The sequence below is a fragment of the Aquarana catesbeiana genome, linkage group LG06 (genome assembly GCF_042186555.1).
Source record: "Aquarana catesbeiana isolate 2022-GZ linkage group LG06, ASM4218655v1, whole genome shotgun sequence".
In the NCBI taxonomy this organism is placed as follows: domain Eukaryota; kingdom Metazoa; phylum Chordata; class Amphibia; order Anura; family Ranidae; genus Aquarana; species Aquarana catesbeiana.
This window is the reverse complement of record NC_133329.1, coordinates 38,042,799-38,059,637: the sequence shown is the minus strand read 5'-3', so window position 1 is coordinate 38,059,637 and position 16,839 is coordinate 38,042,799. Positions and strand designations below refer to the sequence as shown.

Sequence of the window (16,839 nt, the reverse complement as noted above, 5' to 3'; positions counted from 1 at the left end):
CAGGACAGGAGGGACAATAATAGCGGGTGTCACGCCTATATCCGCGCTTGCTGCAGACACAACATCTTTTTTGGGGGGGTTCGTTGGGTAGGGGTACTCGGGAGGACATAAAGAAAATGCCTCTCATGCAGCCGACTGCATTTGGTTGGGGATGTGAATGGGGGAAGTACGGGCGCTGCAGAAGTGGTGGGTTCCCAATTATTAGGATTGGCGAATGCAGCAGGAAGGGCACTATGGGCACGACGGGCCTGTGTTTGTCTTCTTCTTGGTGGCAGCGGGACACTACTTGTGCTTGCCACCTCACCAGCTTCAACTGCACTTATGGGACTCACCACGTCACCAAGTGTTAGTGCAGTGCTGGTTTGACTACGACCGGGGTGTACTAGGCCACTGGCGCTTGCTAGTTCACCAAGACGATACCAAAAAAACTGTTAGCGATCGCAGGGATCAGGCCTGACTCTGCGAACGCTGCAGTTATGCGTTTAGTGTTTTGTAAGTGACAGTGATTGATCGATACTGCACTTGGGTGGGCTGGGCCGGGCGGAGGGGCAAAACGCAGGTGCTAGCAGGTATCTGGGCTGATCCCGCTAACACTGCGTTTTTGGGAATTCTAAACTGCTGGGGACGCCAGTATAGATCTGGACGGATCAGATATTGATCCGCTCAGATACTATACCACTAAGGGAGGCGTATGCTGCGTGCGTGGGTGTTAGCGGTACTAGCGCTAATCTGACGCTGCCTGGGGCGACGCATATCACCGCCGGGCGTTCAGGGGGCTAAACCTTTATTCGGTAATAAACGGCGGGTGCCCTGACACTATAAAAAATAAACGAACTAACCAGCGTCACCCGTAACGGTTATACGGTGATCAGTGGTGAAAGGGTTAACTAGGGGGCAATCAAGGGGTTAAAACATTTATTAGGTAGTATATGGGGGTCCCTGTCGCTATAAAACGCTGACAGTGAACCTAAATATTTACGTCCCTAACTAGCGACACCAGTGACACTAATACAGCGATCAGAAAAATGATCGCTTAGTGACACTGGCGACAGGGGGTGATCAAGGGGTTAAAATTTTATTAGGGGGGGTTAGGGAGGTACCCTAGACCTAAAGGGGGCTAACAGTAACTGTCCTAACACAGTAACTGTCACAAACTGACACCAATGCAGTAATAAAAAAAAAAAAAAAACCTGCTTGGTGTCAGTGTGACAGGGAGGGGGGAGGGGCGATCGGGGGGGTGATCGGGGTGTTTTGTGTGCCTGGCATGTTCTATTGTATGTGTGTGTGTTGTGCACTCACATTACAGTCTTCTCTCCTCGGCGCCGGAACGGAAAATACCGAGCCGAGGAGAGATGACATCATTTCCTTTGCTGCTGTTTAGCATACAGGAATGTTCTGATTGGCCGGCGGCGATCGCGAGGGGGGTGCCACGAATGGATGGCCTCCCCCTCACCTCCGATCGCCGGGGGACAAAAGAGGACCGCCTCGGGCACCGGGGGGGGTCCGATCGGACCCCCCCTACCTGCGTGAGGCAGACCACGTAGATCTACGTGATTTTGCCTGCCCATGCCGCCTTGCTGACGTATATTGGCGTGAGGCGGTCCTTAAGTGGTTAATGATGTCTTCAAATTACATGCTTGTGAGAACCCTTTAAACTGTATGTGGTGATAAAAAATAAAACAACTTTCAGAGACAGCATCGGCCATTGTCATAATAGTTTTTAAAGTATAGTTTGTGAGCTTTCTTTTTTTACAGTACCACACTGAACAGCCTTAAAAGTTTCTTGCAAAAACATTTGATACAGTCCCCCATAGACTCTTAATGTAGAAATTGAGGTCTGTAGGCATGGACCATAGTTTCTTTGTTAATGTATAGAAAACTGGCTACAGGGGTGAGTCCAAATGTGTGGTAATAAATATTGAGCACTCAGACTGGTCTGGAGTGGTAAGTGGGGTTCCCCAGGGTTCTGTCCTGGGACCAATGCCGTTTAATTTATTCATAAATGATATAGAGGATGGTACTATAAATAACTCAATCTCAGTGGTTGCTAACGACACAAAAATAAGTAGGGCAATAATTTCACAGCAAGATATAGAAACTTTACAAGAAGACCTCAATAAAATAATGAGGTGGGCAACTACATGGCAAATGAGGTTTAATGTTGAAAAATTTAAGGTAATGCAATTGGGGGGTGTGACGGGAGTCACTTTGGGTGGGGGGTTTGTGCAACTCAGCTTACCTTGGAGAGCTCTGGAAACTCCGTATCCAGCTTCCCCAAACCCTCTTATGTGTAAATCACCCTGTGTCCATTAGGTGCACAGGGTGCCTATGAACCCCACTATGATCTGTGCTAGTCAGACTCAATGTTGTATACATGTATATATTGTGTGTTATCTCATGCTGTTGTGGACTCTTTGCTGTGATCATTTGGGGTGTGGTTGTATTCCATTGTTTGTGTCTGTCTGCCTTGGAAGAAACGTATATTATGGGATGGATATCTATGTGGAGGGCGGGGATTCCTCCAACAGCTCTCCCTGCTGATAAGACTGTTTACTGATAAGAGGTTTGAATACACCTGACCTGTGTGTCTATTGTGATTTGACAGTTTACCCCGCCCTGAATCCAATGGTGGGGGGAAGTGTCTCAGAGTTGGATATCTGTGGTAACATGTGCTGAAATAAAGGAGTTTGATGTTGTCCATACACTGTGTTACAACTGGTGACTGGGTGAGCTAAGGGGTCTTGGATAGGGCTGGTTCTGGTAAGAGGAAGCATTTATGGCGGATATAGACCGGTTGAGGACAAGGGTTTGTCACAGGGGGCTAAGAATATGAATGCAAGTTACTCACTAGGGGGAGAACCTCTGGAGGAAAAACAGACTGAGCAATAGCAAGCAATGTCAAGCTGCAGCAAGCAATGCCAGCAGAATATTAGCATGCATTAAAAAGTGAATTTACTCCAGAGATAAAGTGATAATCCTACCACTTTAAAAAACTCTGGTTCGGCCGCATCTGGAGTACTCCATCCAGTTCTGGTCACCAATTCTCAGCTCCGTTCCTGGAAGTGAGCCTTCAGCGATTTCCTCTGTCCGGTCCGAGCTGCTAGTGCAGGAATCCACCGGTACGAGCTGCCGGCTGGAACACCAGGGACACAGGCACAAGGGGACCCCCCCTCCTTGTCTTCCTAGAGAGTTTTCTTCTAGCTCATCTGCACTGGCTGCCCTCAGTGCTGTACTATGGACTCATTTTAACATTTAATATTAATATGTACTAACTTATGGTTCACTGGTTTTATTGGTATCCACTACATATTGTGTTACATATTACTTATTTTGTTCACTGCCTAGACATTGCATTAGCATTTGAATGTTATTGTTTGGATGCACAAACTGTTTGAATTGCCCTCCATTTATGCTGTGTCATCTCATTAGGGCCAGGTACATTGTAATTCTAGGGTTCCTTTCCCTTTTGTGCGCTAAGTTAACCCCTGCCTGTCAAATCACAGGTAAATATAACCCATTTTGTTTTCCTTTTCTCCTAATGCAGCTAATGTATCAATCAAGATAGAGGAGAACCCAGGTAAGTCCCTGCATTCAGGCAAGAAGGACAAATTGGAGAGGTAATTAAAGGGTACTGAAGTGTACATTTGTTTAACAAATTAGCAGCTTGCATATACTGTATACCCTCATTATCTGGCCATTTTTCAATTTCCAATGCCATTTTACTGACAATTACTCAGTCATGCAGCAGTTCACCTAAATTTAACTATAACTAAAGTTGGGGGTTTTTTTTCGTTTTTTTGTGAGTGGTGAGGGAATGGAACATCTGTATGGTTTTTATTGCTGTCTGATTTTAATTTTTTTTTTAATTTCTCAAAATTTTTATTTTCAGGTTAAGAAATAACATACATTTAGGAAATGGACATCATAGTATTGATAACAGAGTTTTACATTATAATATAATAGTAACTACGAAAAAGTGCTCTAGAGCTCAGCAAGTTGGGAAAGAAGAGTAAAGAGAGAGAAAGGAGGGAAGAGAGAATGTACTAGGAGCATGAGATTGACTATCTATGGGTTTTGCAGAAGTCTCATTCAGGCTTAGTTCAAGGAGAGAGGGATATGCCCATATATTGGGCCCAGGGATGCCTTGTGGCTTCAAATTTGCCTACCATGTTCAGAAGAATGCTGGATATCTTTTCTTGGGACATTATCCAGGATACTTTCCTGGGGGTTGCTTTGATCAAGATTTTTGGTTGTTTCCAGGCCTTTGCTATGGCTAGTTTGGCACCCACAAGAATAAAATGTATTAGTCTTTGAGTGTGTTTTGGGGATTTTCGGGATCACTCCATAGAGGAGAGCGACCATCGGAGACCTGGGTACCTGGCTGCCGGTGAGCCTATCGATTATATTCAAAATTTTCCTCCAGAATGGGCGTATTCTGGGACACTCCCACCATATGTGGGCCATTGTTCCTGACAGTCGGCAGCCTCTGAAGCACAGAGGATCTGCCAATTCATACATTGCGGCCAGTCTTGATGGTGTGTAGTACCATCTAGAGAGCACTTTCAGGCTGGCTTCTACGAGGGAGGTATTTAAAATGCCCTTGAATGATTTGAAGCATGCCGACTGCCAGGCCTCCAGGTCCCAGCTGAATTGGAAATCCGATTCGCATGCTGACATAAAGGGGAGTTTTGCATACGGTTGCACTAGTGACAGATAAGTGATCAAGATCCCTCCCCTCTGTTCCAGTCCCTGACCACACCATAGTTCGTAAGGAGTAAACCTAGGTGGCATCGGTTTTTCCAGCCAGATAGAGAGTAAGTAATGAGATATTTGGTGGAATCTGAATCACTCTGAGAGGGGTAGTTCCAGCTTATGGATACAGTGATTGAGGGAGATAGGGCCAGAGGATGTGAAAAAATGTCCAATCCAGTACAGTCCTTTGTCCAGCCACCATTTGAAAGCTACTATGTTCATACCTGGGGGAAAGTCAGGGTTATTAAATAAATGTGACAGCGGTTTGCTCGCTGAGGTCATTGTTGTCACTAGGGATGAGCCGAACACCCCCCTGTTCGGTTCGCACCAGAACATGCGAACAGGAAAAAAGTTCGTTCGAACATGCGAACACCGTTAAAGTCTATGGGACACGAACATGAATAATCAAAAGTGCTAATTTTCAAGGCTTATATGCAAGTTATTGTCATAAAAAGTGTTTGGGGACCTGGGTCCTGCCCCAGGGGACATGGATCAATGCAAAAAAAAGTTTTAAAAACGGCCGTTTTTTCAGGAGCAGTGATTTTAATAATGCTTAAAGTCAAACAATAAAAGTGTAATATCCCTTTAAATTTCGTACCTGGGGGATGTCTATAGTGTGCCTGTAAAGGGGCGCATGTTTCCTGTGTTTAGAACAGTCTGACAGCAAAATGACATTTTGAAGGAAAAAACTCATTTAAAACTACCCGCGGCTATTGCATTGCCGACAATACACATAGAAGTTCATTGATAAAAACGGCATGGGAATTCCCCAAAGGGGAACCCCGAACCAAAATTAAAAAAAAAAAAATGACGTGGGGGTCCCCCTAAATTCCATACCAGGCCCTTCAGGTCTGGTATGGATATTAAGGGGAACCCCGGCCAAAATTTAAAAAAAAAAATGACGTGGGGTTCCCCCTAAATTCCATACCAGACCCTTCAGGTCTGGTATGGATTTTAAGGGGAACCCCGCGCCAAAAAAAAAAAAAAAAAACGGCGTGGGGCCCCCCCAAAAATCCATACCAGACCCTTATCCGAGCACGCAACCTGGCAGGCCGCAGGAAAAGAGGGGGGGACGAGAGTGCGGCCCCCCTCCCTCCTGAACCGTACCAGGCCACATGCCCTCAACATTGGGAGGGTGCTTTGGGGTAGCCCCCCAAAACACCTTGTCCCCATGTTGATGAGGACAAGGGCCTCATCCCCACAACCCTGGCCGGTGGTTGTGGGGGTCTGCGGGCGGGGGGCTTATCGGAATCTGGAAGCCCCCTTTAACAAGGTGACCCCCAGATCCCGGCCCCCCCCCTGTGTGAAATGGTAAGGGGGTACATAAGTACCCCTACCATTTCACGAAAAAAGTGTCAAAAATGTTAAAAATGACAAGAGACAGTTTTTGACAATTCCTTTATTTAAATGCTTCTTCTTTCTTCTATCTTCCTTCATCTTCTGGTTCTTCTGGCTCTTCTGGTTCTTCTGGTTCTTCCTCCGGCGTTCTCGTCCAGCATCTCCTCCGCGGCGTCTTCTGTCTTCTTCTCCTCGGGCCGCTCCGCACCCATGGCATGGGGGGGAGGCTCCCGCTCTTCTCTTCTTCTCTTCTTCTTTTCTTCTTTTCTTCTTTTCTTCTCTTCTTCTCTTCTTCTTCATTTTCTTCTCCGGGCCGCTCCGCAATCCATGCTGGCATGGAGGGAGGCTCCCGCTGTGTGACGGCGCTCCTCGTCTGACAGTTCTTAAATAACGAGGGGGGGCGGGGCCACCCGGTGACCCCGCCCCCCTCTGACGCACGGTGACTTGACGGGACTTCCCTGTGACGTCACGGGGAATGCCACAGGGAAGTCCCGTCAAGTCACCGTGCGTCAGAGGGGGGCGGGGTCACCGGGTGGCCCCGCCCCCCCGTTATTTAAGAACTGTCAGCCGAGGAGCGCCTTTACACAGCGGGAGCCTCCCTCCATGCCAGCATGGATTGCGGAGCGGCCCGGAGAAGAAAATGAAGAAGAAGAGAAGAAGAGAAGAAAAGAAGAAAAGAAGAAAAGAAGAAGAGAAGAAGAGAAGAGCGGAAGCCTCCCCCCCATGCCATGGGTGCGGAGCGGCCCGAGGAGAAGAAGACAGAAGACGCCGCGGAGGAGATGCTGGACGAGAACGCCGGAGGAAGAACCAGAAGAACCAGAAGAGCCAGAAGAACCAGAAGATGAAGGAAGATAGAAGAAAGAAGAAGCATTTAAATAAAGGAATTGTCAAAAACTGTCTCTTGTCATTTTTAACATTTTTGACACTTTTTTCGTGAAATGGTAGGGGTACTTATGTACCCCCTTACCATTTCACACAGGGGGGGGGGCCGGGATCTGGGGGTCACCTTGTTAAAGGGGGCTTCCAGATTCCGATAAGCCCCCCGCCCGCAGACCCCCACAACCACCGGCCAGGGTTGTGGGGATGAGGCCCTTGTCCTCATCAACATGGGGACAAGGTGTTTTGGGGGCTACCCCAAAGCACCCTCCCAATGTTGAGGGCATGTGGCCTGGTACGGTTCAGGAGGGAGGGGGGCCGCACTCTTGTCCCCCCCTCTTTTCCTGCGGCCTGCCAGGTTGCGTGCTCGGATAAGGGTCTGGTATGGATTTTTGGGGGGACCCCACGCCATTTTTTTTTTTTTTTTGGCGCGGGGTTCCCCTTAAAATCCATACCAGACCTGAAGGGTCTGGTATGGAATTTAGGGGGAACCCCACGTCATTTTTTTTTTTAAATTTTGGCCGGGGTTCCCCTTAATATCCATACCAGACCTGAAGGGCCTGGTATGGAATTTAGGGGGACCCCCACGTCATTTTTTTTTTTTAATTTTGGTTCGGGGTTCCCCTTTGGGGAATTCCCATGCCGTTTTTATCAATGAACTTCTATGTGTATTGTCGGCAATAGCCGCGGGTAGTTTTAAATGAGTTTTTTCCTTCAAAATGTCATTTTGCTGTCAGACTGTTCTAAACACAGGAAACATGCGCCCCTTTACAGGCACACTATAGACACCCCCCAGGTACGAAATTTAAAGGGATATTACACTTTTATTGATTGACTTTAAGTATTATTAAAATCACTGCTCCTGAAAAAACGTCCGTTTTTAAAACTTTTTTTTGCATTGATCCATGTCCCCTGGGGCAGGACCCAGGTCCCCAAACACTTTTTATGACAATAACTTGCATATTAGCCTTTAAAATTAGCACTTTTGATTTCTCCCATAGACTTTTAAAGGGTGTTCCGCGGCATTCGAATTTGCCGCGAACACCCCAAATTGTTCGCTGTTCGGTGAACTTGCGAACAGCCAATGTTCGAGTCGAACATGAGTTCGACTCGAACTCGAAGCTCATCCCTAGTTGTCACTGTGCGTAATCAGTCCCATAGGGCTAAAGAATGAGACAGGGTCAGCACCATGTGGGTTTTTGGTGGGCACCACAATAAGAAGTCGAGAGTGTGACGGGGGACTGCTTGTCTTTCAATTCGGATCCAGTCTGGTTTTTCGTATTTGGAATATACTGTTGAAATCTGTGCTATCCTGACTGCGTAATAGTACTAAGTAACTTAGGTAGACCCAATCCTTCCCTTTTCCTATGACAGTAAAATGTGCTTTGCGGAATTCTGTAACCCCCCTTACCCCAAATGAATTTCAGAATCTTACTCAGAAAGGAATTAATGTGAGCTCATTTGATCGGAATGGGCAGGGAGCGAAACAGGTAGAGTAGTTTGGGGAGTAGGGTCATTTTTATTGAATTTACCCGGCCAGTCCAGGAAAAGTTGTGCTTGGATCAAGTCTGAAGGTCTGTTTCCAGTTTGCGGAACATCGGGGGGGGGGGGCAGTTATTATTATAGAAGGATTCCGTCTTTGGTATCAAGTTAATTCCTGGGTATTTAAAGAGGAAGTTAACCCACTGGGAAAAAAAAATAAACACCCTGCAAGACAAAGGCATAATGAGCTAGGGAGGGAGGATGGGTGGGTCATTAGGTGAGACTTTGTATTAATGGAAATAATTAACCCCTTCAGTTCTGTAGCATGTGAACAACTTGAAGCACATCAGGGCAAGAAGAATGTCCAACGACTCCAACGACTCCAGATGCTCCTTCAAAAATAAAAATTAAAAAAAGAGGGGAGGTGAGTAAGGGATGGGAGAGCCTCATGTTTAGAGTGGCTGAGGACCACTAGTGGGGAGGAAGGGGTCAGAACCCCAAGCCGGCAGGATGACCTAGGTCAAAAGAGAGGAGATCTAACATCGTGTTAGACAGTCCATGGGGAGCCACCGATTAACTGGGGTGTGGGATCATGGTGGACCTTTGTTACCCCATCCTTATGCTTTCGGTTTGTTCCAGTGGGGGGGGGGGGCTGACTAGTGGTGGCCTCTTGGTTGATCCGGAGGAGGACGTTTCCATTTCTGAGTCCTGGGAAATAATTTTCAGGTTTAGGAGGAGCTTCTCTCCTGATGCGAAGTTGGTAAAGGCCTGGTTTTGTTTGTTGTAAGATAATTTTACCGCAAATGGGAATGCCCTATACACCTATATTTGATGTCCTTCTGGGACATTGCAGACAGAAGTGGTTTCAGGGATTGTCTGCGTTGGATTGTTGAGGGCGAAAGATCGGCAAAGATCTGGACTGCGTGTCCTTGGCAGGTCACCTGGGTCATAGTGTGAGTTTGCTTCATGACAGCTTCTTTTATCGCATAATAGTGTGGCTTGACTATTATGTCTCTGGGAGATCCATCCTTCTTTGGGGGCCCCAGGGCCCTGTGGGCTCTATCCAATTCTAGTGGCTGTTGTTGGGTGTTAGGCAGTAGAGACTTTATTAGGTCTTGGGTCGCTGCTGATACATCTGTGATGATTTCTGGTAAGCCCCTGATCCGGAAATTGTACCATCTGGATCTATTCTCCAGATCATCAGTGTGTGACAAAGCGGTATCAAGTTGGTCCTGCAGCATTTGGATCAGGTCCGAGTTTTGGTTAAACACTGCGGCCGTAATGTCCACTTTACTTTCAATTGCTTCTATCCGGGAGCCTATATTCTGCAGGTCTGATTTTATGTCCCCTGTTATTTTGGCCGCAGTAGTAGCTAAACCCCTTTCTAGGAGGGCTGATAGTTTGTCAAAAAGGTCTGCTGCATTAAAGTTTTGGTCTTGGGAATGCTGGCCAGGGGTGGTGAAATCACTGTGGAAAGGCCTGTTAGGCCCTGCAGGATAGTAAGCCTGCTCTCCCATGGTGTGGCTAATGAGGGATTCTGTGGAGGCAGGTGAGGGAGTAATCGACTGCTGGCTGATGCCATGGGCATGAGGGGTATAATTCAGGATGGCTGGGGTGAGCACTTGCCTTTGTTCTGTGCCTCCGTCTGTGTTGTAAGCATGAGGCTGGGAGCCTGCAGCGGCCGCGGCGGTCATCTTGGTACACCCTGCTCGGGTGGAGGCCTCGAATTGTGGCCCCAGATCGCGGCGGATTGTCGGGTTGCTCATTCGGGGGTGTGGCTCGATCATTCAGGGGTCCGGTTCCCTAGCTGGGTGCCTTCCTTGGGCGAGTTTCGTGTTGCTGTGGGCGCCGTTAGTCTGTGGTGGCATGGAGGTCCCGGCTCAAGCGGCCATCTTGGATCTCCCGCGCATGCACACCCCATCTGACTTTAATTTTATAAGATTTTTAAGACAGACAGAAATTTCTTTTGGTGGTATTTCATAATTGTTTTTAATAAACATGAAATTTAAAGAAATAAAAAATAAAAAATGCAATATTTCCAGTTATAAGACATGTCAAATAAAATTACCAGTGCAGCACAACCCCCAAAATGATATCTTTTTTTTTTAACATTAGATTTTTATTAGGTTTAAATGATTGGCAAAAAGGTACCGTTGTGAGCAGATACATGTGCATAGATAGTAGCGGGTAACAAATAAAGCAGTGATAGGAACAGTAATAGTGACAAAAAGTACCATAGCAAATAATACTCAGAGCAGAGCAGGTAATGTGACACAAGTAACCAGTAAAATTCAAAGTATGGTAGACAAAAACAGCATCAACATTTGTTGATCCAGGTGGACTATGGTTCCCAAAGTGAATCAAAGGAAGTTATCCATCCCCCCCCCCCCACCCTCCAGGGTGCGTTCATAGGAGTGGTGAAGTTTAGTGATGGCTACTAAAGTGATTTCACGCAGAACACTGAAAACAGTACTTCTTCACAATAATGACATGTGCAAAATATACACTAGGTCACCAATGTGAGATAATACGTGAAGGATCCAAATAATCCCAAAGGAATGATGATATGGTACGATAAAATAGAATAAAATAAGATGAGATAAAATGATGATGAAAATAGCGATAACATGTGCAATGAGAGCAATGTGCAATGAAAAAATGAAGAAATGAATGTGCAAATGGCAATAACAAAAGTTTGTTGAAAGGAATTAATAGATCATCGGTGAGTACAAGTCAATGATGTATAATGTTCATGAATATTCTTCCATGGCTGCAGTGGGTAAAATAGGCAAATGTGGGTGGTCTTTGTGTGGAATCGTGCTCACAGTGCCCTTACCTCAAAGGACTTCAATAAAGGCCTTAATTGTAGAAAAATGCTGGATGGCAGTAGAGATGACTGTAGTGGATGCTGCTGAATGGCAGTGGGTAACATCAGGTGGATGGATATCCGTGGTGGAGCCGCATCAGGCTTGCCTCAGGATCCAAATAGTCATACCAAAGAGAGAAAAGGGAGAGAGGGGGGCAGGTAAAAGGCTGAGATCTTCAGTCATCCCCAGAGAGCTGTGCTGTGTGTCCAGCTCCTGTCCAGCACACAGCACAGCTCTCTGGGGATGACTGAAGATCTCAGCCTTTTTTTTACCTGCCCCCCTCTCTCCCTTCTCAACGAACTTTTGTTATTGCCATTTGCACATTAATTTCTTCATTTTTTCATTGCACATTGCTCTCATTGCACATGTTATCACTATTTTCATCATCATTTTATCTCATCTTATTTTATTCTATTTTATCGTACCATATCATCATTCCTTTGGGATTATTTGGATCCCTCACGTATTATCTCACATTGGTGACCTAGTGTATATTTTGCACATGTCATTATTGTGAAGAAGTACTGTTTTCAGTGTTCTGCACGAAATCACTTTATTATTTTATTCATTTTGTGGTGGTTATGTGTACACTATAGATTTTGCAGCATTACACTCATTGTTAATTTTTAATTGCACTTTATCTTGTGTTAATTGTGTCACTTTATAGTAGCGCAGAGGTCCCTACACGGTTTTGTATTCTTAGTGATGGCTACTACCTCCGAGGGGTTCGGAGCAAGCCGAGCTTCCCAGTTTTTGGCAATTGTGAGTCTGGCCGCAATAAGTACATGCGTAACTAACAAACGTAGCTGACTGGGAACCTTCTCTAGACCTAGATTCAGGATTGCCAAGTGTGGAGAGGGTGCTATAATAAATCCCATTTTCTCAGAGAATAATTGAAATACTTTGTTCCAGAAACTCACAATACATTTGCAGGACCAAAACATGTGGATGAGGTTCCCTGACTTCCCACAGCCTCTCCAGCAAAGATGGGATTGTGCAGAAGAGATTTGGGCCAAACTGAGAGGAGTGAGATACAAGCGGAGGGTGATTTTTTTGGGTCTGCTCCCAGTGTTGTACACAGTGTGTAGCTTTGTAAATTGACCTCTAATCAGTAAAATGACCAGTTTTCAAGTGGTACAATGACAGTGTTTAGCACTTTGTTTAAATCCAGGTCAGGACACGATCTGCATGAAGCTTTCATATTCTCCCTGTTCTTTTATGGAATTGCTCTCACACTCCAAATACATCCTGGAAGGTTATTGACTCTGTTCAAATTGGCTCTAGTATGTGTGATAGGGATGTTAGGTTTTAAGCTCCTTAAAGAGGAGTTCCCATTAAAAAAAAAAAAAAATTAAAAGTCAGCAGCTACAAATACTGCAGCTGCTGACTTTTAATTGGACACTTACCTGTCCCAGGGTCCAGCGATGCGGGGGATCGAAGCCCCACTCATCTCCCCCTCCGTTCGGCGGCGCCGGCATTGCAACTGTGGGCGCCGGGCTGTGGCTTCACAGCCAGGCACCCACTGCGCATGCGCGAGCGGCGCTGCGCGCCGTGATTGGCCGCTCAGTCATCTGGGACCTGTAATGGGTCCCAGATGATTGACAAGAGGGAGGGAGCAGAGCTGAGCCCTCCCTGTGCCGAGGGGAAGTGATGTCACCAGCCCAGGCACTGAAAGAGGCAGACTATGAGGGACCCCCTAGCAACAGGCATTTAGAGGTGAGTAAAAAAAAATTAAAAAATTCCAAGTGTTTTTTTTTCTTTGCAGGCACATTCAAGTATTTTTTTTTTGGGGGGTGGAACACCACTTTAAGTGCAGGGATTGAAGTGAATTGAATGTGCTGCATAAATTGTTGGTGGTATATATACACTTATATAATGCTTACCACTGAGAATATGCCTGGTTTCCCTCAATAGTACAGAAGCTGCCAATCACAAGCACAGGTCCATGCACACAAACAATTTACGCTCATTCTAGGGGATGTCTTTTTTAGAACTTATTCCTGAAGAACTTTAACAGTAGAGGGGTTTAGGGGCACAGGATACTCCAAAACAACAAAATGTCAATAATGTAAGGACAACCTTCCCACAAACTTTTTAGTGGCAGCTTTTCCTGGAGGTAACAAGGAATGTTCATATGTCTAAGGCCCTATAGCAGCAGTCCCAGTCTATATAGCAACTTCTAACACTTGCACAACTAATAATCAAGGTCTTTCCTCACATTGTCCCAGGAGCTGTCTGCCACCCAGCATCCACAGGCAGATCCTCAGTGAGGGAGACAACAGATCCTTCTCCAGAACAGAACTTCAGAACTGTACCCTCCAGCAAATAATCCCTAAGAAATCTTCTTCAGGCCCAGACTCTTCTGAGGCCCAGACTGCAATATCTAGCCTCAAAAACTATTTCCTAGGAGAAGTAGCTCCCCAGGAGAGCTGGAACCCTCCCTGGAGAGGAAAAAAAACTCTGCACAGGCCTCCCAAATATTTATTTCATCTTCTGGATGCCTCCTTTCAGGAGTTGGCTGGTGCATGAAAATATTCATACTGGTCATTTGACTCTGCCTGCCCTATATTCTGGAAACTTTTTCCAGAAGCAAGAAGCAGGTGAGCAGAAACAAACACCCAGATTAGGAAACTCTAAACAGACAAAAGCAATAGACCACTATTCTACTCATTACAGTGAAGTAAAAAAAACTAAATTTAGCCTGACATTCTAACTAGAGGAGGGTGCTACATCTATACAGTATATTCCTGTATTAATTAAATAAGAGCCTACCGCCACCTTGCTCGGCTTGCTTAGGCTCTCTTGTTCCACCGGAAGACCCCAGGAACCAGCTCAAAATTGGCTTTGATTGGCTCTCACCTATGGTGACATGGAATCGATGACCTGACATCACTTCCAGTTTACCCGGTTGTCAACGGTGCCATTTTTAAAAAATTGAAAGCATTCAAAAACACAGATCATTGTGTTTTAAATGCTTTTAAGGGCAGAGGAGACCCCTGATCTCTCCATAAAGAGTACCTGTCAAATTCCTTTTGCTGACACAAAAATATTTACATTACTTAGAAGTGTATCATACCCTGGGGCTTTGCTGTGCATGCCATACTGTCCCATGAAGGGAACACTGCTAAGCTTGTATTCCATCCTACCAGTCCAGCTTTTCTATCACCTTACTTCCAGTGATAGAGTACAGGTTCTGCCATGACACTGTGCGAACCTCCTGTATGCAAGACTTAACTTCGTTAACTCCTTCTGTACCTGCAGGTCGGTCTCCGAGGTCTCCTTCCATGTGGATGCAGTCCCAGTTAGTTGGGGCACTGACCTCTTGGGAGGGGGACAGTGAACCGATCCCTTTGCTATGTAGAGAACCCGTCATCCCTGCTGGTACCATACCACAGAAGGCTGGTTGCCATATCATTCCCTTGCATTGTCCTCTTCTTCACCCTGTGTGTGTGTGTGTGTGTAACAAGCCCTGTTCTTCTGATTCACCATATACTACCATGCACCCCCCCTGCAATAATTACAGACCAGGATTGAAACCGTTAACAGTTTTAGATTCAGATTCAGCAGCACAGAATCCAAACCTAACTAATGCAGGCTGCCCAGACTCAAACTTTTCCAGAGAGCAAAGTCCAACAAGAGTCTTATGCTGGGAGGTTTGTAGTCCAGAGAGAACTCTAGCAAGGTGACTCAGAAGAGAGCAATGTGCTCCAGTAGGATGTTCCTCTGTAAATCCCATGTGGAAGAGAGAATCCTGTCCCCTCCCGTGATATGAATGTCGCTCACAGTTGGGGGGGTACAGGACCCAGGAAAAGAGTCTAGACATGGTTAACCCCTTCCTATCCTGGGCAGCTTGTAGCTGTCTGCATAACTACACAATGCATTACAAAGCACAGTAAAATAGAACTTTATCATGGTTCACATTATAATAAGCAACAGAAACTTACACATTAAACACAGCAATAACATCAATACAAAAAGAATGTACAAGCAGCTTAGACTGAGCATAAAGACACTGGTAACAAAAGGCAGCAATCTCCCTAGGGATATCAATCTTAGTTTATTTCACAGAACACTATTTTTGTTTGTAAAATTTAAGGTGGGCATTGCATAAAGATATGTAGAAAGATGTAAATGACAAAAATACAAAAAAAAAGACAAAAGAACATAAAGAATTTGGCTTTTCATCTCATGAGCTTCAATTTACTGGGACATGGACCCCACCTCTGGGGGTTATTCCAGAACTGGAAAGAGCCAGATTGTTCTGTACACCGATGGTCTCCATTCCTTATGCAAATTGAGGAACATAATGGCATACTAAGAGAGGAAATCCTATGATCTCTGATGTTTTTAGCCAGAAGAGGTGAAGCCAAGCAGTATTATACAGTCCTAGCGCCTGCTGGTATATCTGCACTGTAACAATATCATGTACGGGACATGAAAAGCTGTAGCTAGCTGCCATCTTGTGTGGAAGTAGCCATGACAGTTTGGCTAACCATGTAACATACAGAGAAATCTGAACTCCCTCCTCCCTCCTCCCTTGTCTTAGGAATTCAAAGCTTTTTAAGTTCAACAGAAAAGGTTATCTCAACAGAGAAAACAGAACCAGGTTAGGTCAGTAGAAAACATTTGTTGTAAGGGCAGTGTTCAGGCCTGTCGTAAAACTGTCACCCTCCCCATTCAGAGACCTAACAGGCCCCGGTTGTAAATTGTCTGAATACACCTCCAACTTATAAGTATGAAATTTCAGCATGTGTCCTAACTTCTGACTTAGTAATAGCACAGCCATAATCTGGACATATTTAGTTTCTTCAGATAATATGGATGTTTCAAGTCCAGACACCCCTATGTCAGGTCATATGGGAAATCCCTGAGACCACTTACTCCTCCAAAGCAGGCTATACATTATAGAGATGGCATGTTTAGACTTGTTTTGAAGGAAATCTCAAGTTGAATAATAATATGGATATTTGGAGTCTGTAAACACTATAGATGCAGATATATGAGTATGTATTACAAAATGTACCTGGGACGTGGTCATGAGTGTAGACACCTCCCAGCAACCAACCCCTTAACAAGATGACCAGACAATTGGTTACTGGTCACTGTCAACACCCCCTTTGATTTGACAGAAAAGAGGAGATGCCAAGACAATGGTCAGTTCTCCTTTTACCATCCAAGAAGAAACATCTGCCAAGTCGAGAACCGAGTACCTAGCTCATCGATCGAACTCTGATTAACCCTCAGACATTAATTGCAAGTATTCTTTCTTCCCAATTCTACCTTATTGCTTTGTGGCTGTATATTGTCTTTATCTTTTGAAACATCTTTTTTCTGTAAATATTTTATTTGCATCAACTTTGACCTTTTCATAATAAACCCTTATGTTGAAAAGTGTTAACCTTGTCTCTAAAGCTCTTAATGCAAGCTATAGACGAACCTGCCTCTTGAAGGGCGCTACTGTTGTAGAGTAAGACTCTGAGCAGACCTGTCTGTGGTGGCAGTGTGTGTGGCAGACGCTTATTCT

The 16,839-nt window shown here is 45.3% G+C and overlaps 1 protein-coding gene across 7 annotated transcripts in view; it reads left to right on the top strand.

Moving 5' to 3' along the window:
* The window catches only part of LOC141148316 (uncharacterized), a 254,846-nt gene that overhangs the window by 70,608 nt on the left and 167,399 nt on the right, over positions 1 to 16,839 (top strand). For all 7 annotated transcript variants that reach the window (XM_073635643.1, XM_073635642.1, XM_073635641.1 and 4 more), the window contains exon 3: positions 3,545 to 3,577. In XM_073635643.1, the coding sequence (XP_073491744.1) occupies positions 3,545 to 3,577 (33 nt within the window). The remainder of the gene's footprint in view (positions 1 to 3,544; positions 3,578 to 16,839) is intronic.